At 60.8% G+C, this 25,828-nt stretch overlaps 1 protein-coding gene across 1 annotated transcript in view; it reads right to left on the reverse strand.

Annotated features, from left to right (window-relative positions):
* Positions 1 to 3,752: 3,752 nt before the first annotated feature.
* Positions 3,753 to 25,828, reverse strand: part of LOC144935583 (inactive tyrosine-protein kinase PEAK1-like) — a 51,821-nt gene continuing 29,745 nt past the window's right edge. Inside the window, exons 2-5 of the mRNA XM_078862393.1 lie at positions 16,171 to 19,441; positions 12,438 to 12,676; positions 6,066 to 7,009; positions 3,753 to 5,689 (exon numbers count right to left, since the gene is read on the reverse strand). Coding sequence (XP_078718519.1) covers positions 4,622 to 5,689; positions 6,066 to 7,009; positions 12,438 to 12,676; positions 16,171 to 19,343 — 5,424 coding nt within the window. The 5' untranslated portion in view covers positions 19,344 to 19,441 and the 3' untranslated portion in view covers positions 3,753 to 4,621. The remainder of the gene's footprint in view (positions 5,690 to 6,065; positions 7,010 to 12,437; positions 12,677 to 16,170; positions 19,442 to 25,828) is intronic.

Consider the following 25,828-nt stretch of genomic DNA (forward strand, 5'->3'; position numbering starts at 1 on the left):
TGATGGTGGTGGTGGTGGTGAGGTTGACGACCGCGATGAGCTTGAAACAATGAACTTTGGAGACCCGGTGTTGATTTTACAACTTCGGAATCAAACGAAAGGACGCAACGGCGATGCGCGGTGGCACCAGCGTGACGAGCCACACGGATCTCTCTGCACCTTGTGGCTCTCATCTCGCCCGTGCGATGCTGCACTCCGCTGCTCCCTCTCCCCGCCTGCAGGTACCTGCTGTTGCTCGCCGGGGGCCTGGCCGTGCTGCTCGCCTCCTTCGGAGCCTCCGCGGCCCTCGTGCTCCTCCCGGCCGCCGGCTCCGTGGCGCTGACGCGCTGCGTGCCGCCAGCAGGCCTCTTCCGCCGCACGCTGGTGCTGCAGATGGCGTGGCAACTGCTGTGCCACCTCCACGTGTTCTTATCGCAGCAGCATGGCGTGGGCACGGACAATGCGGGGTAAATTACCTTCACAATACCGTCGTCATCATCGCCGTCACCATCGATCATTGTAAATCCACTGCTGGATGAAGGCCTCCACGCCCCACAGTCCCGCAGTGCCACGGTCTCACTCCTGCACATTCACTGATCTTAACTCACTGTAAATGGCAGCAAAACCTTCCAAAACCTCACCGGTGTTAGGTGTTGGGCAAAGACGACGTCGCATTGTCCAAGGTCGCTGGCGTCTCGTGGGGGAGACGCTCCTCGTTTGCTCGGCGCCTCGTTCCTGAGCCTCCCCTTATCGAGTGAATTTAATCAACGAGGCGTTTGAGAAATGTTCTAAATTCCTCGACCTTGCAAGCGGCACCTCCGATTCGCACGGTTGGCTACGTATGGTGCAAAAGAAGTTCATTCAAATGTACGCGTGTTGGTGTGCAGAGGGAGACTTAAGCTGCAATCGCTCACTCCTGAATAAAATACTTTATTTAAAACAAGGAGAGCGGTTTGTTGAATGGGGGTCCATGCTGTGCGTGCTGTCCTGCAGGCACGCCCTGGTCATGCCCAGCCTGATGCTGCTGACGCAGCGGGTCACGTCCCTCGCTCTCGACGTCCAGGAGCGCCGGCCCCTGTGCCACGGAGGGCGCCCCGCGGCTCTCCAGCACCTCGCCTACCTCCTCTACTTCCCCGTCATCCTGGGCGGCCCGCACTGCTCCTTTTGCGACTTCGTGGATTACGTGGAAGGCGCCGACTCCGATGGAAACCGCGACCTGAATCCGAGCCGCTGCGTGTGCAAGAAACTCGTCGCGTTCTTCCCCCTGGACGTGCTCCGGGGGTGGCTCCTGGCGCGCTGCTTGTGCCACTGGGAGCCCGCCTTTCGCGACGAACGCGACTTCATGCTGAGGACGTCCTTCCTGCAGAGAATGTGGCTGCTGTGGGAAACAGCCTTGGCCATCAAGCTGTGCTACTACACCCAGTGGCTCCTGGGGGAGGCCCTGACCGTCGCCGCGGGCCTGGGCTACAGGAGGAGCCGGCGGGCCGACGCCGGTCCGGGGGGGGGGCGCCCCGCGGGGGAGCCCGGGGCGCCGGGCGCGGGGCCGCAGTGGGGCGGGCCGCTCGCACGGAGGCCGCGGGGACTCGAGGGGGAGACGGCGGCGCGTGCGAGAGGAGACGGAGCGGACGCCGCGAGGGCCGCGCTACGCGCGTCGGGATCGCGGACCTCGTCGGCCGAGCTCCCGGGGGGGGCGCCGACCGGACGGGCGAAGGGGGGCGGCGGCGGCGGCCAGTGGGACGAGCTGTGGGACCTGGACGCGTGCGCCCTGGAGGGCGCGTGCCGCATGTCCGCCCTGGCGCGCACGTGGAACCGCACGGCCGCGCTGTGGCTGCGCCGCGTGGCCTTCGCGCGCTCGCCCCGCCACCCGCTGGCCGCCACCTTCGCCTTCTCGGCGCTGTGGCACGGCCTGCACCCGGGCCACTGCGCGGCCATGGCCGCGTGGGCGCTCGGCGTGGAGGCCGATCGCCGCGTGAGGGCCGCGCTGGCGCCACGCTGGCGCCGCTCTCGGCCGTGCCGCGCCGCCGCGTGGCTCTGGACGCAGGCGACGTTCGCGTTCGTGCTGCTGCTCGCGGAGTTCCGGGGGCGGCGCGGGGGCCTCGTGCTCGTCACACGCTGCACGAGCGGCCTCTTCCCGCTGCTGCTCTGCCTCCTCGCGGTGCTGCTCGTCCCCAGGCAAACGGCGCCGTCGACGCTCCCGGAGGAAGCGGCAGCAGCGGCCACGGCAGAAGCCGGAGCCCATGCGCTCCCTTCCACGATTGCAGCCGTGTAATAATAACTCATCACGGCTGGATTTCACCAGAAATAAAAAAAGATGTTTGGCGTTACTCACTAGTCTACTGCTTTGATCCTCATCTTCTTCTTTCGTACGATGGGATAAACTTACGATGGGAAGTCGAGTTTGGCGATCCACTCTGTGGCTTTGCGATGCACTTGCTGTGACCTCAGCACAGACGCTGGCGGTGTATGGCCGGTCCCTGCTGGTGGTGAACGTGAATAAAGGCGCAGGCCACGAGCTATCGGCGTGTTCCGTCTGTCGCTTTCGCGCTTCCCGTGTTCGCGACGAGACTTGGTGCCCGTGGCACGCCTTGCACGGGCGCACGTTCGACACAAACGAACGAGCGATTTAAAGCGGAAGGGACTCGGACGGCGTGGAGGGGATGGGGCTGCACCGAGCGCCTCTCGCCCGCTCCGATTCCTCTCCTCCGTCGCCAATGCTGCCGGCTCCTGCTTGGCAGTTGGCCCATTTTCTACAATTACCTGGCGCCCGAGTCCCCCAGGCCATTAACGCCGTGCCGATAAATCCCGGCCGCTCGTGTGAGCTCACTCGCACACCTCTCCAGACACGTGCGTCATCATCGCCACTTAGTGGCGGGTGACAGCTGTTACTGTTCACATCTTATTGCGACTACAAATAGACATTTGTAGTCGCAAGTGTAGTTGTGCAGAGTACTTGTATGAGTAACAACATAAATAACCAGCCAAGATTCATCTTTCCAATACCGCTTCCTTTAAGTAAAATAAAGTAAGAATCGCTTTAGACATCCCATCGGACACACAGCCTTCTGGGAGTGACACTTTCTCAGCAGTACTGGTTCAAACAAGAAAACGAACCCTCCAATGGTTTTAACATTCAGTCAGGGTTGCTTAAACCAATGCTGGTGTACTTCTGGATGCTTAGACAAGGACCCTCTCTATTATTATTATGACTCCCTCTCAGATGTGCACATCCACATCATCATCATGACTACGACAGCAACTGGGCTCAATTGTGATCACCAGGTACAGCGAGACGACCGAGCCATCGGCTACCATCGCCTCTCATCCACGAACTTCACTCAGTCGTGCTCCAGTGGTCGCATCATCGGTCACGTCAAGATTATCGTTACCACCGCACAAGTACAACTACGCTCGTTGATTCAGCAGAGCCTCACCGAGTCTCGTCCCTCTCTCACGAGGATGCTGCAGTTGGGGGCGACGACTGCCGTGTGGGAACCCCAGTCGGGTCACTGTGCGGTCTCATCTTCAAATTGGACAAATTTGCACCGCGACGCCGGCACCGAATGGCTGGCTCTTGCGAATGACGTCACGGGATCTTGAACGTCCCTTGTGACGCGGACGCCACAGCGCTGACCAGGGGCAGCCGCTGGATTTGAACTGTGAACCTCTGCCACGAGTAGCGAGGCCGCGACGCGCGTCGGAGTCAAAGGGGAAGTCGGCACGCGAGCAGAACGGAAAACAAGAGACGCCGGGCATGCGAGTGATACACGCCGCACTTTACTCTGGGAAAATCGAAGCAAACGTTACAGGGTCGCGAGACACGTCGCACGAGCGGACACGGCGCCGCTGGAGCCAGGGACACGGCGCCGCTGGAGCCAGGGACAGCGCCGTGGGGCTGCACTTTCCCTGCCACACCACGGGACAGTAGATGCGATGCGTTTTATCAGTGGCAAGACCCCAATGGCAAATCAATGCCTAGAAAATAAAGATTATTATTTAAATAACATTTACAAAATCTCAAATATTGTACAAAATAGTGCAAAGTATTCGTCAAGTTTTTTTTGACAAGACAGAAGCTGTCGATTGATCAATAGCCGGCCAACAGCCAGCCTCTACCCTCACGGTTACGATGAGGCTCAAGGAACACGACTCGGGCGGAGGAGCAGGAGGAAACGAGCGCGCTCCCAGTGAGAGAACCGCTCTCAACGGGAGCCAGCCGTGTCCATAAATAACAGACAACAATTACGCGGCAATTTGATGTAAATTAACTGACCGAATGTGAAGCCACGATCTCCCACGACGATTACTGCGACGGAGCCGACGGCGAGTGCCGGAAAGGCGTTCCGCCGAGACGATCGCGGCACCACAACACGACGGTTGACCTCCGCCCTCCGACGTGACGAGTTTCGCGGTTCGCGTCATCGGGACGTCACCGAGTTTGTAACGCCAGTGACGGTTGATGAGGATTAAATGTTCATCGATAAAAAGAGTACTTTATTACAATCATATCTTCGAAGTTCAAATGTAAAACAATTCGATTTTTCCACCGCATTTACTAAGCACGGCAGCTTCATACAAAATAGAAATGAATTTCACCCCGCACCCACACCCTCAAAAAATAACCGCTTCTTTACCGAAAGCGAACCTAGCAAAGCCGCAGCAGCTCCACCGCGCGGGCCATGCAATCGACCGTCGTGAAGGCGAAAAACTGGCAGCGGAGCCAGTCCTCCAGATTGACGCCGCCACCCTCCGGCCCGTCCTGCGCCAGCGCCTTCTCCGCGAATACCACCATGAGGAGGGCGCGCCTTACGTCCAGCCAGTTCCGCAGCACCTCCCGCAGCCGGCGGCCGTCGGGCCGGGGGCCGCCCAGCTCCCGTGTCAGGTGCTCGGCCTGGGGCCCCCACGCCAGCAGCTGCAGCGCAACGCGGGCCTCCGCGATGGGCAGGCGCGACGCGGGGTCCGGCTGCAGCAGCTGGAAGGCGAGGCGCTGCAGCCCGGACGAGTAGCAGGACAGGCGCAGGAAGGGCGGCAGGTCGTCGGTGGAGTAGCCGGACGCGCGCAGGCCGGGGTCGTCCTCGAACGGGTTGGGCAGGTGCAGCATCTCGTAGATGAGGATGCCGGTCTGGAACTCGTCCAGCTTGCGGTACTGTGCCGCCGACAGCAGCTCCGGAGCCAGGCGCAGCTGCTCCGGCGGCGCCGGCCCGCCGGGCGGGCCGGCGCCGGTCTCGCCCCGATCGTGGCGAGCCCGGTTCTTGGGCTGCTGCTGCTGCTGCTTGGCCTGCAGGAAGTTGCTGAGGACGAGGCGAGGCGTGGGGTCGCCGGGCCGGCCGCTGCGCGCCAGCAGCAGGTTCTCGAGGCGCAGGCCGCAATGCGTGACGCCGTGCACCTTGAGGTGCTCGAGCGCCGCGCACAGCTGCAGCAGCAGCAGGCTCGCGAGGCGCTCATAGCGCTCCGGCTCGGCGCGGTGCTCCTCCGCCGAGGTCCTCACCAGGTCGGCCAGCGTCCGGTGCGGCGCCTCGCGCGCGATCACCACCAGGCGGCCGGGGTCGGCGCCGTCGGCGTCTTCGCCGTGCGGCAGCAGCGAGGGCGGCACCTCGGCGACGAAGTGGCCGCACTCCTGCTGGATGTTGTAGTGCACCGGCACGCCGCGCGTCACCGTCGCGCTCTGCTGCTGCCGCCGCCGCTGCGAGGCGTCGGCGCGGCCCTTGCACACCTGGGAGAGAGCACGACGATGGCGCGGTTAGCGCAGGAGACGCGGCCGCGCCGACGACAAACACAGCGAGCGCCGGGGTACGAGCGGCCGTACGCGCGGGGAAAGTGTCTCCAGTGGCCAAGCGACGGACACGCGTGGCCACGGAGCTACGTGGCCGAGTCCGATGAGGGACTCACAACGCCCCCCCCTCTGCCACCCCCCCACCCCCTAAGTGCCTTTGGTCGCAAAAATGCAACGCAGTGGCGCCCGTCCCATGCAGTTTCCAGGCAATTTCGACAATAACAACCCAGTGGCTGTGGTGATGGTGGCGACGGTAATGGAGGCGTTGGTGGCGGTGATGGCAGTGGTGGTGACGGTGGCGATGGCGGCGAGTCACCTTGATGGCGTAGGCGTGGTCGGGGTCCTTGGCGTACGTGGCGGCGTAGTAGGTGCCGTCGCCGGCCTCGCAGCACGGCTTGTTGCTGCGCAGCTTGAAGTCGGGCCAGCTCTCCTCGCGCAGCCCCACGCGTGCCGCGCACCCGCGCATGAACACCTGCTCGCACTTCGCGGCGAGGCGGCGCGTGGCCTCGGCCTGCAGGCTCAGGATGCGCGCCGACACCGCCTCCGCGCTCTCGATGTTGCGGTAGACGCCGCCGGCCGGTGCGACCGCCTCGCCCCCCCCGTCGGCCGAGCCGGGCTTCGAGCCGGGCCGCTGCCGCGGCCCGCGACCGGCGTGGGCCGCGTCGAGAGCCGGCGCGGGGAACGGGGAGCCGTCGCCGTCCGCGAGCGAGTCGTCGCTCTCGGGAATCGAGTCCTGCGACGTCGACTCGAGGGAGCGCGGCGGCCGCTGCCCGCGCGACGCCGGCGACGCGCGGCGCTCGGGAGTCGCGTCGCCGGAGAAGGCCGCATGCACCGGGGAGCACTCCACGCTGTGCGACTTGAACAGCTGCTGCTGCCGCGGGCCCCGCTGCGCGCCCCCGCCCCTGTCCTTCCTGGGCACGCGGCGGCCCAGCGGGTCCGTGTGGCTCAAGCCCTGCTGCTGCTGCTGCTGCTGCTGCACCCTCCCCGCCGCCTCGTGCCCCCCTTCCTCGCCCTTCGTCTCGCGCCGGTCGCGGGGGGCGGATGCGTCGGGCCCGGCGTCGAACCCGCTCGGCGACGCCGACGCGGAGGAGCCGGCGCGACTGCCGCTCCTCTTGGCGGGGAGGGGGGGCGGGGGGGCCAACTCCGGGGTGGCGGCCCCGCCGTCCGCGTCGGCCGGGCCCTCGAACGCGATGGCGTCCTCGGAGGCCTCCCTCAGGGGACGCGGGTGTTTCTCCGGGGCCATTCCGGCCCGGAGCCGACCTGCGAAGACACCGGCGAGGTCACGCGGGCGCCACGTTACGGCCCCGACGCCGGCTGATGAAGCTGCGACTGAACCGAGAGGGGAGAATAACAAATAAGGAAGCGTGGACACACGGCCGGGCGCGCGACGCACTCCCCGCGTTCCAGCAGGCGGCCGTGCGGTGTCCGTCTCGAACTCACCAAGCGCACCGACGGAAGAGCGAGCGAACTATTCTCGCTCTCCCATGCGGAGAGACGGGGCGGCGTCACACGCACCCCTCCCCCCGCGAGTCGCGGCGCCCGCACGCCGCGGCCGACGCCTCTCGGCGCTCAGCCCAGACGCACGGCTCCACACGTCCCTACTCTGGACGCTCGACTTGGCCGGAGAGACGAGCGCGGTGCGCTACGCCTCGTACGGGGGGGGGGGGGGGGGGGGGTGACGAGGTCGAGGTCTAACGCGGAGGGCGGTTCGCGGCGCCCTGAGAGGTGGGCTGCTCTCCCTGTCGTGCGTCTCCTCCGATTGCGCCGAGGTCTCCGTGGCCACACCTTTCGCAGCGCATATTTCCAAACGTCCCAACTTTGCCCGAGGCTACGTCACTTCCCAAGCGGCGAAGCCACTGGCTGTCGGCTACGCGGAGAAATGCTGAAAATGTGGCTCAGTTAGTCAAGGCAGCGGTGAGGCATGACTCGATCCAGCGAAACCCGCGTCGCGCAGAGATGAGTCTGATAGGACGCTACTGTACCCGCCAACCACTATAGGCTGTAGCGCCACAGCTCACGGACAACCCCTGACGAGACAACCCCGAAAGAGACAACCTGAAGCTTTTACTTGGCGGATTTCATAAGCACTGCCAAAGTCTCTACGGCTTAGCGGTAGGGCGAGCGGTTCAGAGTCGTCGAGAGTTTACAACCTCTTTGCCAGTTAACTCGGCCAATCATCCCTCCCCTCAGGGGGCGCTAAAGTGAATACCACTTTGTGGGAGAGTCAAGAGTGGTTTGTCGTATGGATAGATTCGCCCCCGCCAATGCAGAGTTCCCACTCCTGGCTCGGGGCTGCGAAGGGGACGTGAGCCACCGGCGTCTCGATGCTCATTTGAGCAGCGCGGGAGCTCCGCTCCTTGCCGTGCCCCTCGCGCGGGTCACGGGAAACTCCACTCCAGAGGAGCGTTGCGGGAGTTCAGCAATGGGGAGGGGGGGGGGTGAATTTGAGGCGTCGCTGCGCGTGGGTTCAGGCCGCCACGGCCTCACGCACGAGGGTCCCACAATCGGGCATCGAGGCAGCTTCAAGCTCCTCGCCCCAACTCACACTCACTCCTCCAATACACACTCACACTCACTACTCACACTCACTACTCCAATACACACACACTCACATTCACCTACTATGATACACATACTAACTACTCTAATACACAACACACAACTGATACAAAGACAAAGATCCCCCATACAGTCTTAAAAGACTGTGAGGCAAGTGGTGCTTGTGAGTCCCATGAAGGCCGGCACGGCACACGAGGGGGTGGGTGGCCAACACCACGCCCTGCCACCTTTGTCTTCCCAGTGCTTTTTATTTACACATCATACCAAGTACTCATATGAGGCCGAGTCGACCTAGTGGAGGCCCAAGACCGGTTCCGATTTTCTCCACTACTATTGGTCTCGAGTGGGAATCCAACTTGGGTGGCTGGGTTCTAAGAGCAGCGCGCTAACCGTTGCACCACCGCTCTAATGCGCAACGCGCACGATAGCGTGGATAATGTCCCTCCTGTCGTAGCCGACACGCAGCCCGGCGGCTCGTGAGTCACGCCGCTCTCGCCGCCGCGCGAGACTCACGCCGCCGCCCGGGCTGGGTAAAGGCGCAGCCCTGCAGCAGGGGCTCAAGTGGCCCCGGGGCAAATTAAATGGACGCCCCTGCTGTGGGTCCACGCGCGTCGAGCGAACAGTGCCGACGATGCGACTTGACGCTCGCTGGGTGGATACGCGACGGGACCGACTGATGCTCAAGAGCAGATAACCCCGGGGGGTGGGGGGGGGGCTGGGCAGCGGCTCCACGTCGCCCGGGTCACGGCGTCTCTCGACGTGGACAGCGATGATCACTCCTCAGGAGGCGTCTTCCACTCGCCCTCCTCCCGGCTCACCGCCCCCGTCCGGCTATTTACACAACGCCGCTCGACACTCGAGGCCGCAACCTCCGTCTCGCAGAGCCTCCACGGACTCGCTCGTCCCTGCCTGCCTCCTCCCTCTTCCCCTCTCGCTCCGCTACCCTCCCCGTGCCCCTGCACTCTCGTAATCTCGCCCTCCGCTCGAGCGGGAGGTCGCTCCCTATTCGCCGTTCTCTCCTCCTCCTCCTCCTGTCTCTCCATTATCTTGTCGAGGAATCGCTCGGTCCCCCTGGGGCCCTCGCGGCTTCCCTCCGCGGGCCCCGGGCCCGGCCCATCAGCCGCACGGCCTACTGGGAAACCTACGGTGTGTTACTTACATTCTCTACGACAATGCTACTGTTATTTGTTGCTGCGTATTAGTGCAGAGCAATCCCACGAAGTAACCCACAGAGCGATATCTCGCCTATAATCATCTAGAATCACGTGACCTCCCTTGCAGGTATCAAAATATAAGAACAGGGTTTACCCTTTCTGGCAATAAAACAGTTGTGTTCAGATGTAAATCACCAAACAGAAACCTTTGCAAAGATTCATGTCTGCATTAACCACAATACTTGTGGTGAACGTGAAATAAAAAAGCATGCTCCGGCAGGAAGTATATGCATCGTCCTTGCATGTTTTTTGTTTGCATGTTCACCACCAGTATATGTGGTCAATGCAGACACGATTCCTTGCAAAGGTTTCTGTTTGTCGTTTTAACATCTGAACACAACTGTTTTATTTTGCCAGAAAGGGTAAACCCGATTCGTATTGACATCTCGAAGTTCAGCAGCACTGATTCAAGCAAACCGAGCTCTGCTGATGAGACGCTGAATGACGAAACCGATACTGCTGAAATGATGCACGGCCGCATGGCTGATGGGATGTGTGACAAAGAACTTTCCATCTCACGTAGAGGGTCACTTTGGGGAAGGAGGCGAATCGTCTGATCGGTTACTTGGGTCAAAGAGTTCGGGGGGAGGGGGGGGTAATGGGTACAGTGCATTCACACTGTCACCATCCACCTGTCCCAGGTAGATGCTGACGCAGTCGGGAGTCACCAGGGGGAGGGGGGCGGGAGGAGGGGGGCGGGGGGCGGTGACACCACCACCAGCAGCACCCTGCGGGGCGGGGAGGGGGGCGGGGGGCGGGGGCGGTGACTCACCACCAGCACCCTGCTGCGCCTCGTTTGGCTCCCCAGAGAGGGGGGAGGGGTTGGAGGTGGTTGGGGGAGGTGATTGCGTCACCTGCTGCGTGTTTACTTGACGAGTCTGGGGAAGGGCCGGCTAGGACATTCCTGCTGCACGTGACTCCTGCTGCTGCACGTGACTCCTGCTGCTGCACGTGACTACTCCTGCTGCACCTGACTACTCCTGCTGCACGTGACTCCTCCTGCTGCTGCACGTGACTCCTGCTGCTGCACGTGACTACTCCTGCTGTACGTGACTACTCTTTCTGCACGTGACTACTCTTGCTGCACGTGACTACTCCTGCTGCACGTGACTACTCCTGCTGCACGTGACTCCTGCTGCTGCACGTGACTACTCCTGCTGCACGTGACTACTCCTGCTGCACGTGACTCCTGCTGCTGCACGTGACTACTCCTGCTGCACGTGACTACTCCTGCTGCACGTGACTACTCCTGCTGCACGTGACTCCTGCTGCTGCACGTGACTCCTGCTGCTGCACGTGACTCCTGCTGCTGCACGTGACTACTCCTGCTGCACGTGACTACTCCTGCTGCACCTGACTCCTCCTGCTGCCTGCCGTCTCTCAGCCTGGTGGGGATTCACAGGATGGAACTCCCACGACGGCGGGCAATGTCGTCAGATCTCGAAAGCTAAGCAGGTTGGAAGCCTGTCCGGTTCAAGAAATTAGTCAAAAAGCCCAATGCAGGAGGAGCCTCGTGAAAAAAGTCTGGAGACTCAGCGAGGCTTTCCCAGGTAGTTAAACGTCATCATTATTAACTTCCCTTGCTAATCCCTTCGGATGTTCCTGTGGAGACCCCAACGCTTGGACCACACTTTTGGGAGAGCAGAGAGAGAGTTCAGGCAGGATCGGGGTCTGCGTTGCCGCACAGCTCACAGAGCCGAATGCAGCGAGGACGGCCGTGAGAGGAGGGGGGCTGTGATGGGGAACCGAGACGTGGAGCCGCGGGGTCAGCGACCACGGCGATGACCGAGATCCAGCGCATCACCCCGTGTTGGAGAACGGTCCGCAGGATGGGATCTCACGGAACTGCGTCTGAGATTCAAGTCCCTGGGGGCTCTGCCCTTACCCACCGGCGCTGCCGGGGGGACATCTGTCGAGGCGGTCGAAGCAACATTGTCCAATCTCAGAACTGGATGTTTTGATGAAGTAAGTGAAGAACCAAACACGTTACTTGCGGCGCAGTCAGCTCGCGACACCGCTGACCCCGGCCACTCACGGGCGGCCCCCCACATTCAAAGCCAGGAGGATCTCAGCGGCGCCGTTTCAGCGCTCTGACCCGCGGAGCCTCTTTCTCCCGTACAACGTTTGAATACAACATCAATAGCGATGTCACCAGAGGGTGATATGCCCCACGGCCACTTAAAACACATTTTCACGTGAAAAGAAGCTTCAAACGCAAGTCAGGCTGGGAGCCCGGCTCGGTGCGACTACAAGGCGGTGTTTTTTTAAAGTAGCGATGAGGAAGTAGATTCCTCGACTCGATGCTTTCTCACAGGAAGTGAAAATGCGGCCACCAGAGCGCTGGAGGCGCCGAGATGACAAATCGGCAACACCGCAGCCTTTGAAGTGACGTTGGCGCGTTTCCCCGCACGGCAAGACCCCCAACCACGGTTCCGGTGTCATGAACGATTGATATTTCATCTCGCTCGCTTGGATACCACCCTTGACCGTGCGTGTGCGCACCATGTAAACACGCACACACGCACCACAAGCCCACGTACCACACCGCACACACCACAAGCCCACGCACACACCACAAGCCCACGCACACACCACAAGCGCACGCACGCACTACGCCGCACACATCACAAGACCACATGCGCGTATACGCACGCGTCGGCATGGGACGAGGTGGATTGGCTGTAACAATTCCTGGCCGCCTTGGTCTCCCCACTGCTGATGTTTACCCACTAGGTACTCCTTTGAGGCTGAGTCGACCTGGGGGGAGGCCCAACACTGGTTCAGATGTTCAGCACCGATACTGGTCGCGAGCAGAAATTGGCCACGGGCGGACAGCTGTGTTCGCAGCACAGCGTGCCGATCACCGCAGCACGATGGCTCTCCGTGCGCGGCGTGCGGCGGTGCTTTGTGCTCACCGACGTTGCCGTAGACGGCCGCGAGGGGGCCGCCGAGAGGCCACAGCGCAGGCGAGCGCGGCGACGCTTCGCGCGACGGGGGCGGCGGCGCGCCCCGCGTGTCCGGCGCCGTCTCGGTCTCCGTCGGCGGCGTCTCCCTCCTCGCCGGGCGATCCCCGCGGGCGTGGTTTCCCATCGTCGGCTGGCTCGGCGCGATCGCGACGGAATTCTCGTCCATGCGGACGTCTTCCGGGTTGACGCTTCGGAAGAGAAACGGGTTTGCGTAATTTAAGAACGTGGCCGCGGCGACTCCGTAGACGCGGCGCGCAGCCCGGGCAGGTCGCCGTCCCGGCAAGTCGCAGCGACGCGCGGCGGGGCCGTCCGTCCGTCGCCCGCGAGCGCGAGCGCCCGCCTACGCCTCGCGCGCGCGGCCCCGGCAAGAGCCCCTCTCGTCTCTCCCCGCCGCACGACTGCGACCTGTCACAACAACTCCCGGCAGCCCGCGCCCGCCTCCACAAACCACACGGACGCGGCGCCACCGCCGCCGCCGCAGCGCGAGACCACAGGGCGCAAGCACAGGAAGAATGCGTTCGCTCACGCAGACGGTCACTCGGTGGAATTCCTCCACTGTACGGCTCGGCGGGGCCACGATGCAGGAAGAGGTGAGGTTACCTGCAGTGCGGTGGTGAGTAGGTGGGTGGGTGGGTGAGTGAGTGCGTAAGTGGGTGAGTGTGTTTTGTGACCTGCTTTGTGGTGGATGAGATGAAACAGTCTCGTAGACCGAGTCCTCAATAAGTGAAGTTCACAGAAATCGTCACTCATGGTAGTAGCGGTCAAAGAGTGACAAGGAGGCGTGTGAGTGGAGTGGATCCGTGACTGTTGGATCATCAATCACCCTGACTGCTGCCTCACGATGACGTCTATCCGGTGCAGCCAGGTATGAAACGAGTGCTTGCAACCCAGATGTGACGGCAGTCGAATTCCAGCGAGGCAGAATTTGTGTTCTGTGCAGTCGTGATAATGATCTGCACGGCTCCTTGTCACGCCCGATGAAAAGCACCAGTGTGATTGGGAGCTCATGTTTGGGTAACTTCACGTTGGGGCCTAAAATAAACAAAGCCCTCTGCCCGGAGGCAGAAAACGGCTTTGCACATGCATGCTCTGCGCCTTCATCTCTCCTCTAGCCCGTGAAGCTGCTTGAGCATGCAGTGGTTGACATGCAGGCTGCACAACCCAGCCCACGCAGCCTTGTCTGCCGGAGGAGCTCACTGATGGGATTGTGTCCGGAGAACGCACAAACTCCACACACTCACTGTAGAACAGAGGAAGAACACACGAACTCCACACACTCTCTGTGTAGAACAGGAGGAGAACACACAAACTCCACACACTCTCTCTCACTCTTTGTAGAACAGAGGAAGAACACACAAACTCCACACACACTCTGTATAGAACAGGCGAACACACAAACTCCACACACTCAGTCTCTGTAGAACAGGAGAACACACAAACTCCACACACTCTGTCTCTGTAGAACAGGAGAACACACAAACTCCACACAAACTCCACACACACTCTGTGTAGAACAGGAGAACACACAAACTCCACACACACTCTGTCTCTGTAGAACAGGAGAACACACAAACTCCACACAAACTCCACACACACTCTGTCTCTGTAGGACAGGAGAACACACAAACTCCACACAAACTCCACACACACTCTGTGTAGAACAGGAGAACACACAAACTCCACACACACTCTGTCTCTGTAGAACAGGAGAACACACAAACTCCACACAAACTCCACACACACTCTGTGTAGAACAGGAGAACACACAAACTCCACACAAACTCCACACAAACTCTGTCTCTGTAGAACAGGAGAACACACAAATTCCACACACTCAGTATCTGTAGTACAGGAGAACACACAAACTCCACACACACTCTGTCTCTGTAGAACAGGAGAACACACAAACTCCACACACTCAGTATCTGTAGTACAGGAGAACACACAAACTCCACACACACTCTGTCTCTGTAGAACAGGGGAACACACAAACTCCACACAGCGGTGCCCTCACGCCCCCCAGCGGCAGCAGCGCGAACGCCTCGCTCCTCCTGCCGGGGAAGTCGCGTCTCACAAGTCACCCCAACCCTCCTCCACCTCCTCCTCCTCCTCCACCTCATGAATCACTCGAACCTTACTCTCCTCCTCCTCCACCTCATGAATCACTCGAACCTTACCCTCCTCCTCCTCCTGTCTGTCGTTATTCCAGCACCAGACCGTCTCAGACACGGCCTGTACGTGGAGTTTCGCCAATTCCATTCGTGGGCGAGGCTCCGGTGTTTGGCACGTGGGAGGCCAGTGGAGAAACTGGAGGCAATCCGCGCGGAGCGGATGACACTCACATTGATTATGAAAAACAACGTTCGAAATGGGGAAGACTTTGTTCATAGGTAACGAGAAAGAGAAATGTTTACAAATGAGACAATTCTTGTCAAGTGTCAAGTTTAAGATAAAAAGAACCAATGTAACTGTAATTGGCCAAACATCCAAATCGCTGAATAATCATCTTTAAACTACTCAAGCTGGGTTACACATTGTGACACTCATGCACTAACCCACAGCTCACACCACTTCATCTTCTGCTTCTTCCCTCGCACCGCTCCACTTGGGGATTCCCTCCTCTCATCGTCGTCTCCCCAAGCTCTCTTACAATCCTCGTCAATTCAATGAACGTATCACTCTCGTCTGTCACAACTGTGACAGCGCTGTTTGTTGCTGGCCCCTTGGCTGTTCGTGCCATTGGCCACGTGCTCAGCAACCCGTGTCACTTGAGGAGTTATGTGACTTGGTACGACAAGTAAAATCTGAAGACTTTATCCATAACGCATATTAACTGCCACATCAGATTACATCATCTCAAAATAAAATAAAAACATTTCTTCATTCACTTAAACTTTCGTTATTTTAAATTGCGCTCAGAGACCTAAAAATTGGAGGCATCACGCATGAACTATTCCACGGAAATGTAGTAAAACAAACTGTTAATTATAAACGAGCAATAGGAATGGTAGAGAGAGCACCACAGCGAGCAGATTCAAGTGACGGCTCGGTGAGAAATGCGTAGAATTGGCTGCGGCGACACCGACAAGGTGGGCCACGGTCGCTCGTGGCAAGCCACCGTGGGCGAGCGGAAGGCTGCCGGCCTGTTAGACGCGCAACTGGCTACCCAGGGCCCGACTGCTGTGCCATGACTACGTGGACAGAGTAGCCCAAGTAGCGGGTTAGTGTGGCGTGCTCGCGACGCCAGGGTGCGGGTGCAGATAGATGGCGTTGTGTCGGTCACGAGGGGATCTGCATCATTATAACTCACCTCCCAAATGTATTCGACCGTGCAATTGTTGTCAAGTGACGAGATGAAGACATTTCCGTTTGAAATTCTTGGCGGTCGATACACCGCACCATGTTAGAGAACGACCCATGGGAAGAAGACGTTAGAACGTCGCCGCAAAAGGCTTTTAAATCTAAGCTACGCGGGGCGCTTTTCTGTCACGTCTTCCCTAGCAGGATTACCGCTTGTCGACGAAGCCCGAGTGTTTACCGTCAGAGTGCGAGCGAGCAGCATTCGGCGACAAGGCAAGCGGTGAGCGGGCCGAGGCCCACGGCTCGGCGGGCGCCAGCGAGGGGGCCGTGCGCGCGAACGCTCGCGAAGGGAAGCGCCGCCCGCGAAGGCTCCGAGCCTCACCTGCTCTCGCTCGTCGGGATCGGCGCCCCGACCTGCGCGGGAGGCCGCTTGGCCGCCGTCTGCCGCGCGACTCCGAGGGCCGGGCTCTTCTTCTCGCCGCGCTCCGCGCCCGCCGACCGCTTCCTCGGTCGCGGCTCCGGTTCTTCGCCGACCGAGCCGGAAGACTTTTTGGATTTTGGAGACCTGCTCGAGTTCTGGGCTGCTGCCCCGGAGCCATTTCCGAGGGCGGGGTTGATGAACCGCGGGTAGTCCTGCTTGTAGAGCAGGGCGGCCGCCGGCCTCTCGCCGGCGTCGAGTTCGACGACGACGCCGCCGCCGCCGCTCGGCCGCTCCGGGTCGGGTCGTTCGTCCACACGCGGGGGGGCGGCGCCGTCCCGGCGATCGCCGCTCTTCTCCGGCCGCCCGTCCTGCTGCTTTTTCCACGGAAATAAATTCCGCACAACTTCCCAGTGGCTGGACTTGCGCCGCACGCTCTGCCGTTGCCGCGGCGACGGCGCGGGGGAGCCGGGAACGTCGCCGGTCTCCGTCGCGCGGCCCGGCGAAGGGGTCCGGCTCGTGCTCGACTCGGGGAGGAGAGGCGACGGCTCGGGGCGAGGCCCCGAGGACGAACTCGTACGGGGGGGCGGCCGGGGCGGCGCGTCGGCCCCGCCGTCTGTCTCGCTCCGGGACTTCGGCGACGTCCGCGGGGGGGTGGCCGGTGGCCGGCCGGCAGAGGGTCCCGGTACCACGACGCCCCCTTGTCTTAAGAGGGGCGGCCGCAGCTTTTCGTCCGCGGCGTCGGGGTCCACGAAGCCACCGGGAGACGCCCCGTGGCGTCCGTCGCTCCCTGCGGCCCGGCCGTCCGAGGAGACGTCCCTCTTCAGGTCGCGATACTGCGGGGGCGGCAACACCTCCAGTTTGGCCTCGTCGCCCGCGGTCCGGCCTTTGAACCGTTTCTTCGGCAATTCGGGAGGGAGGTTGGGAGGTTTGATAGAAGCGACGAGCTGAGACAGCGCGGCGCTGGCGTCTCCCCTGTCCTCCGCGTGATGCGGGGCGGCGTTTGCGTTGAGCAGTCCCTCCTCCGACCTCTCGATCCTTTCACTAGCGGTCACCGAGCCGCGGCATGCGTTCCGCGGGTCTCCTCCCGCTCCCTCGACGTACAAGAACGTTTTGTGCTTCGGCGGGGAGCCCCGGCAGAGCCCCGATGGCGTCGCGGCCGTCGTGGTTTTCACGGCAGGGCCGCCGATCCGTGGCGAGGCGGCGTTCGGAGCGAAGATCGCGGGGGAGGCATTCCCGCCGCCTCCAAGCCTCCCGTGCGGCTGCGCGTGCTCGCGACCCGGGCGCTCTCCGGGGGAGTCTTTGCGCTGGGGGCGCGACGCTTGAGACTCCGACGTTGGCGGCGCGGGAGTCACGTAGTAGTTGTTGTTGTTGTTTTCCTCGTGAGCGGCCGAGGGCGGGATGAATGTTTTACTCCTCGTGCTCTGGGCGTACACGGGGGTGTGGGGCACGGCGCTCAGCGTGAACAGGAGGTTGGCGGCGTGATTGAGCCGCTTCTCCCCCGTGGATAACGGTTCCTGCGCCGCCGCGGACCTCGTGGCAGCGACGTCGAGCTGAGCACCGCACCGGAGCTCCATGTGCTGCTGCTGCAATCGATGCGGCTGCTGCTGCTGCTGCGGTCGATGCGGCTGCTCGCGCCCCTCCATCGGCTCGGCCTGTCGCGGCTTCGCGGAAACCTCGTCCGGCCCTGGACCCGAGTCGCATGCGACGGGCGCCGGGTCCAGGTTCACCACCCGACACGGTTTCGCGTTCCTCTCGACGGCCCCGAGCGACACGGATACGCGAGTCCGAAACGTCCTCTTGTCGCCCGCCGGCCCGGCGCCCCCCGGCTCCGCCGCCGCGCTCTCCGAGTCGGTCTCGGACGGCGTCGATTTCCGCGGCACTTGGCGGCGCCGGCTCTCGGCGGCGTCCTCGGCGTCGGAGCGCTCGCTCGCGTCGCGCAACTCGGCCTCGGCGTCGGCGACGTTGCCGTCGTCGCTGCTCACGCTCGTGTTGCCCTGCGAGTCCAGGCCCTGCGAGGTCGACTCCTGGCGAGGGCAGAGCGCCCCCGCGCTCACGGGCGACGGCGTCTCCAGGTCTTCGGAGCTGCTCACGTAGGAGGCCTTGCCCTCCAAGGGGTCGGGATTCGCGTCGGCGCCGCCGGCCGCGTCGCGCTCGGCCTCCGGGCGGTCGTCGCGCCCGTGCGGGCGGTCGCGCCGGAGGACCGGGTTCCGGGGCCGCGCGGCGCGGCCGCCGTGTCTCCCAAAGTGGACGGGCGAGAGGCTGTTGGGCCTGAGCTCGGCGAAGCGCGAGCGGTCCCGCATCCTCATCTCGATGGCCAGGAGCTCCTCGTCGCTCTCGTCCCAGCTCTCCCGGCCTTCCTCTCGCGCCGCCGCGACGCCTCCCGTTCCGGCGGCCTCCTCGGGCGACCCGGACGAGGCCTCCGAGTCGGCGTAGCAGAAGACGCCTCCCTCGTGGCTGATCACCTCGGGGCCCCCTTCGCCCAGGCGGACGCGCTTTCTCGGCCGCCAGACCTTCCGATCGCTCGCCAGGCAGCCGTGCGCGGCCGCCGCGCCGCGCTCCGCCGATCGGTGGTAGCGGCTCCTGATGCGGTTGAGGAACAGCGCCAGCGAGCTGTTGTCGCAGCCCCCCGCGGCGTCTCCCGCAGCCAGCTGCTGGTTTGCAAGTACCGCCGCGTCGGCGAACACGTCGTTGTCGTTGTTGTTGCCGTTCTCCAGTTTATCGCACGCAGAGCCGAAGTCCGCCGCCGCCGCCGCCTCCTTGCATTCGAACCTCGCGTGCCTGACGCCAAAATGATGATTGTTGTTGTTGCTTCTCTTCCGGTCAAGCGCACCGTCGTCGGCACCCTTCCTCCACCCCGTCACGGCGTGCGCGCCGCGTCCCCCCTCAGCCTGCCGGGCATCTCTCCCGACCTCTCCGTCGCCGTTCCCCACCTGAGCCGGCGCCGCCGGGGCTCTGAAGGACGCCGGCTTTTTGGCCACGGGAGGTCTCGTCTTCTCCGCGTTCGCCGGAGCCGCGTGGCCGCCGCCGGCCGCCTGGTTCGCGGGCCCTCCTCTGTGCTGGTCCCGAGGCCTGAAGCAGTCCTGGCACTTCCCTTTGATCCAGGCATGCTCCGTGAAGGAGTCGCAGACGGACATCGTCCCCGGCAGCGTCGTCGGCTGAAGCGGCTTCCGCTTGACCCCTCACATCGATGCCGGCTCATGAAACTTGGCCGCGGCTCGGACAACGCGAGGGCCTGAGCAAACACAGAATGTCAGAAAGACGTCGTTAGCAGACGTTCATCCACGGTGCAACACATTCATTCAGGATGGAAATCTACGCGGGGTTTACGGTGTGCCGTCATGTCATCGCGTCGGAGTTAAACGCGGGAAGAGAAAGGCAAGGGTCTGTGTTGCACGTGGGACTTGCATCACAGTGTTTATTTCAGTAACATAGACGCAGTTATTGTGTTAATCGTACGGATGATTTCACGTCCTCGAAAAGCAATCGCTTACACCACTCCGCTCGTCACTCCACTCGGCTGAAGCGAGAACAACATTGCTCGGCTGACAACGCCTCGGTCGGCGTGAGCCGGCGTCCCGGGCCACGCAGGCCCCAGCTGCAGGTTTCCGCTCCACGTGGGCGCCGCTCCCCGCGCGGCCGCGACCCTCGAGGCCGACGGGAACGGTGGCGTCTCCCGCAAGCACCGCTACATTATCATCACGGTGGTTACCCCAACAGAGTCTCGCCGAGTCTCAAGACTAATTTTCAGGAGGGTCTTGCCAAGCTTTTTCAGGAGGGGGTGATCGTTGCTGTCTGTAATCCCAATTGAGTAATTTTGCAGCATTGGGATATTTGTGTTTTATTTATGTTTTAGCTATGGCAGGAAACCATAAAACCCAGAGGAAACCCACGCAGCACAGAGGGCCGAGTTGGAAATCGAGCTTAGGCCCTCGTTGCTGCGAGGCGCGGTGTTACCAACGCGCCACCGCCCTGCCGCCGGATAAGAGCGAGTGTGGCGGTGAGCGGAGCGCTGTGCGGCGTGGGGAGCCAGCATCATCACCCTCCGCTTCCCCGCTCTCGTAACCCGCATGGAGACACTGCCCCTTTTAATCAGGAGGCCCAAACGCTGACTGCTCATCTCATTATCGTGATTATACCGTGGCGCTGAAAGGTCCCAAGCCCATTAAACCGTCTTCCATATCATGGATACGGCACAGGAAATATTTTTAATGCGCGCGGGAAAGATGAGCATCACGTGGAAGTAACAAAACACACCGATACATAACGTGCAACGCGTGCCTTACTGGCCGGTGCGGTCACATGATCTCTCCGTGCATTGTGAGTAACGGCGCCTGTGGGGGGTGCAGGGATGAGTGGCGAGCACTGGGGGGCTGGAGATGCTGCGGTGTAAATGACGAACAGAAACAAGAAGTGGAACGTGTTTGATGGAGGGTGAATAATAACACACCGCGCGGGTGTCCCAGTCAATACCCCACGACGCGTGCAGATTATCCAGGTTGCTGGTTAGCTGGCGGCGCTCGTGCACAAATATACAACGACACCTTTACATAATAATGCTGCTGCACTGGTTTACCTATTAGCTGCTGCTCCTTTCCGACGCAACCAGCAAACACTTCCGAGCGGAAGTCGATGACTTTAAAGAGCAATAAACATGGGGCAGCATCTCCCTTCGTCGTCTTCTCGGCATCGTTCTGCACAGGGAAGCAGCAACTCGGAGTATTGGGGTCGAACTTGCGCAGCAGCCTCTGCATCGTCCGTGTCTCTTGCTTTAGTATCTGGGCCGTCTCTCAAATGCCGGCTCAGTCGCATCACGTGGGCAAGTAGAGCCAAATTGGCTACGCTCCTCCCCTGAACCCCCCCCCCCAATTGAATGTTTTTTTTATTCACCCCCCCCCCCAAGAACACGCTGCATGTCCACTGCACATCCGCTGCACCGTTGATTTAAACAAAGATGTCAAAATATGAAAAAGCAGCCATATACTTGACGTGGTAGAATGTTATTTGACCGCCCTGCCTCTGGCTGGCCTCACTGCCGCGTGCGAGGTTACCGCGATCCCCGCCACAGGAGCAGGAGACAGCCCCGCTAGAGCGCCTGGCTCAAGCAAAGCTGCCCTCCCCCCCCACCACCATTAACGACTCAAAACGATCACGAGCGTCGTGGACGTGGAGAAGTAACGAAATTAGTCAGCAGACAAGTCGCCGGCCCTCCCACACCCCTCCCTCCCCGTGGTGGTGTCTCCCCACCCGTGGCCTCGTGCCCGTCCGTGCGCTCAAGCGCAACGCGGCGACGTTCATTGCATCCTGAAGCGTCCGCGTGCGACCGCGTCACAGGTCAGGGCTTGCTCCACGTGTGCCCTTGAAAATAAAGAGAGATGATCATTCGTAAACTCGGACCCATATCTAACAGAGAGCGCCCTCCTTGCTTACGGACATCTGGCAGTTCGCCCAGCATGAGTTAAAGCAACCCTGACAATGCAGATGAGACACTCAATGCCAAAACCGGCCCAGAGTTTGTATGGTGTTGAACCAATGCTACTGAAATGATGCACTCCCGGCAGGCCGTATGGCTGATGGCATGCACATAAAGACACGTCTCGTCTATGCGAAGGGGGGCATATGGGAAGGAGGCTGCTCAGTCACCATATTCCTTCGCAATGAACGTCCGTCTCTCTCTCGCGTGGCGGCCGCAGGTTGGCCAACTCGATTGCGCCGCCACAGGCGGTCGGCGCACGTGGCCATGGCGGCGGTCGGTGGGATAGCGAGGCTGGCTGGAGCCCGTTTGCACGCGTTCCTAAACTAAACCATTTTTATTTTTACCAGGTAAGGCACAGTGAGCTGGACAGCTCTTTTTCAGAAGCGACTGGCCACAAATGATGGATCAACAAAGCGGCTTGTGGTCGCGTGGAAATTCATAGCAGCCAAATACTCTGAACGCGTCGCGATGTCGATTCTAAATGTGGAGGGAAAAACCGGAGGACCCGGAGAAAAATCCACGCGACCACGGGGAGAACGTGCAGAGGACGTCCGTGCGTGTCGCCATGCTTGAAGGCGTCTCTCGTTTGTCACCAAAACGAATTGGCGGCTCGAAGGGGCGTTTAGCTGCCGGAATGTTTCAACGCGATTCAAAACTCATGGCGGGGGGGGGGGGAACATACAGCACGTGCCTGTGCGGTCGAGGCAGCAGACAACGGCGCGTGGCAACACGTCGCACGAAACCTGCTGGGGACTCTGCCGTGTGCGTTGTGTCTGATGTGTGCCACGTGCGTGTGCGTGCCACGCGTGTCTGCGTGTGTGCGTGCCACGCGTGTCTACGTGTGAGCCCGTGCACTAACGATCCCATGGACACAAGCGTGGTGGACCCAGAAGGGTGCGTGAGAATGTCACGGCGCAAAGACATCCATCGCCAACCTCGCCGCTCGTGCCAGGAATACTAATGCGTGAGAGTCAGAGTCGAGTGATATGCGGCTCAAGCGAGCACTGAGTGGTGGAAAATCCATATTTCCAGGGCCAGGGTCATGGAAATACATAGTCTCCCAACAGCGTTAACAGTGTTGAAATGCCACGAAATTGTATACATTTTATATACCCCAGAGAGGATGATGAGACCACGGCCAGGATGTAGACTTGCATCGTTCCGACTGTGCAGTAACTCATCACGTTTGAAAAGGCACCCCCCAGTGGCAGCTGTGCGGCACAAGTATGACCCAGCACCCTTGCCTGCCAACGAGCATTAGTCTGACAGGAGGGGGCGATGGTTGCGGTGTGCAATCCATTTTAAGTCATTTGCGGGAATTTTTTTGTAATTTAGCAAGTTTTCCGGCACACGATAATTTCGAATGACATCGCGAGATCTTGTATCATCGGCACTGCCACAGCGGCGAGACACGGCGACAATCTGGGCACCCTGGGGGTGAGCGCGCCAAACCAGAACAGGAGCGCATGAGTTGCGTCAGCTGGGGGTGAGCGCAAAACGACGGCACGAGGTCGCGACCACCGTGGGGACCGCTCCCGTGAAGCTCGCTCGATGATTCCTCCACCCTTGTTGAGGACTCTGTCTAGCAGACACCGGCTGTGTCGTCTCACTCGCCACGCCGTGTTCCTCCACCACCACCACACTGCAGGTCACCACAACAACAACCACCGGTCACCACTAAGTGGCGGTGACATGCGCCGTTTGTGCCATGCTAGGTGTACTCTGAGGCCACGTGAAGTGTCAAAGGCCCGCTGGGCAGAAGGTCACAGAACAAACCCAGGTGCCATGGGTTGACTGATTGAGATGACTGGCAAATGCACCAACTGTGTTTCCCAATGTGCCAGGTCACCGCACACCAACTCACTGCACACCCGCTCACCGCACACCCGCTCACCGCACACCCGCTCAGCGCACATCCGCTCACCGCACACCCGCTCACCGCACACCCGCTCACCGCACACCCACGACAATTCTCTTTGTGATTCTTCCGTCCCACGAATCCACACTGGAATTCCTTCCCATCGTCTTTTCCCCAAAAGCTAACTCATCATAACCTTGCTCATTTTCAATAAACGTTTGACTCTTGTCTGTTACAACTATGACGGTTCTGGTTGTCACTGGCCGTATGACGTTTTGGCCCTTTGGGCCTGTACTCAACGGCCGAGTTAACAAAATAACACGCATGCAATAACACACATGCAATAACATGCACGCAATAACACACACGCAATAACACGCATGCAATAACACGCATGCATGTCATTCACTCTCACGTGCGAGGACGAATGCACACACGGACGAACCCACACGTCCCCTCGATCCGGTCAATTGGCATGCGCTCTTTAACTCTACAGCAATGCCCAACAACAGAACATCTCACACCACTCCCTGCCACTCAGCGGTTAAGCATCCTGCAAGTTTTAAAACGAATCGAGTCGATGCTGCTAATGAAACAACAACTCAGTGGAGCCTGGGGAGACCTCACGAGACGAACGACCTCACGGGATGGACAAATTAACATTCCGCAAGCAGTCCCATGCGCCGCTCTCTCTGCTGCTTCCCGTTCCACGTTAATTCCCAGACATTCCACGTGAAATGAGAAGAACGATACAAGACGTCGTAATCACATTCGTACCCCCGTGCTTCATGATGCACCATCTACGGGCGGCTCGCGCCGGACCGTGGCAAAGCTTTCTGCTCTCGCCAACGACGGCGATTCGTTCAGCAGCTCGACGCCAATTGTCGAGCGGCCGTGACGGGAGGGCTTCGGCGGGGAGAGGTCGCCTCGTTTTGCCGTGCCTCCCCCGCTGAAGGAGCGCCGGCCACAGCGGCGTGGAAGTGGCACTGCTCCCCTCGAGGGCGGATCGCGCCCAACGGAACGCGGGCGCGATCCCCGCAGCGAGTGCGCCACTCCGCTCCCAACGCCGGGTGGAACTCTCTCCCCTGGTGCGAGTCGGTGAGCGGGGAGGCCCCGGGGAGCGAGCGAGCGAGCGAGCAGGGCTGAGCGAGTCCGGAGGCTCGGTGGCTGGGCTCACTGAGCTCACTGGGCTCACTGAGCTCAGTGAGCTCACTGGGCTCACTGAGCTCACTGTGAGCCTAGTGAGCTCACTGAGCTCACTGGGCTCACTGGGCTCACTGAGCTCACTGAGCTCACTGAGCTCACTGGGCTCAGTGAGCCCAGTGAGCCCAGTGAGCTCAGTGAGCTCACTGGGCTCACTGAGCTCACTGGGCTCACTGAGCTCACGGAGCCCTGTTGCCAGGGCCCGGTGGCTCTGGCGCGCAGCTCCTGTGATTGAGCAGAGCCCAAACCTCCGGATGCCACGCATAGGTCTCACTTGAATAATCCCACTGCCCAAACCCCTCCTTGTGCAAACACACACAGGGGGGAGGGAGGGTTGGGCATACTCACAGCAGCATACTACAGCATACTACAGTGTACTATAACATACTCACAGCATACTGCAGCATACTCACTCACAGCATACTATAGAATACTACAGCACTCACTCACAGCAAACTCACAGCATACTATAGAATACTACAGCACTCACTCACAGCAAACTCACAGCATACTGCAGTGTACTATAATATACTCACAGCATACTGCAGCATACTCACAGCATACTACAGAATACTACAGCACTCACTCACAGCAAACTCACAGCATACTATAGAATACTACAGCACTCACTCGCAGCATACTCACATACGCACATGGAGGAAGAGGCACGCACACCAAGACCCCCCAAAACAAAGATCCCCACTACAGCCTCAACAGACTGTCAGGGGCAAGTATTGTTAGCGAGCACCTACGAAGGCCGGCACCACGCCCGGCCGCCTTTGTCTCCCTAATCGCGATGTTTACGCATCACACCGGGAACCTGGCACTGGTTCAGGTCATCGTCATCGAATAACGGCCGGAATCGAACTCCGGTAGGCCACGAACCTCTGCGCCACCGCTCCCCACACACGAGCGTGCACGCCGGACAGCGCACGAGACAGCGCACGAGGCAGCGCACGAGGCAGCGCACGAGGCAGCGCACGCCGGACAGCGCACGCCGGACAGCGCACGAGACAGCGCACGAGGCAGCGCACGAGGCAGCGCACGCCGGACAGCGCACGAGGCAGCAGCTCGCGCTCCACTCC

This window comes from Lampetra fluviatilis, chromosome 13 (genome assembly GCF_964198595.1).
Source record: "Lampetra fluviatilis chromosome 13, kcLamFluv1.1, whole genome shotgun sequence".
In the NCBI taxonomy this organism is placed as follows: Eukaryota; Metazoa; Chordata; class Hyperoartia; order Petromyzontiformes; family Petromyzontidae; genus Lampetra; species Lampetra fluviatilis.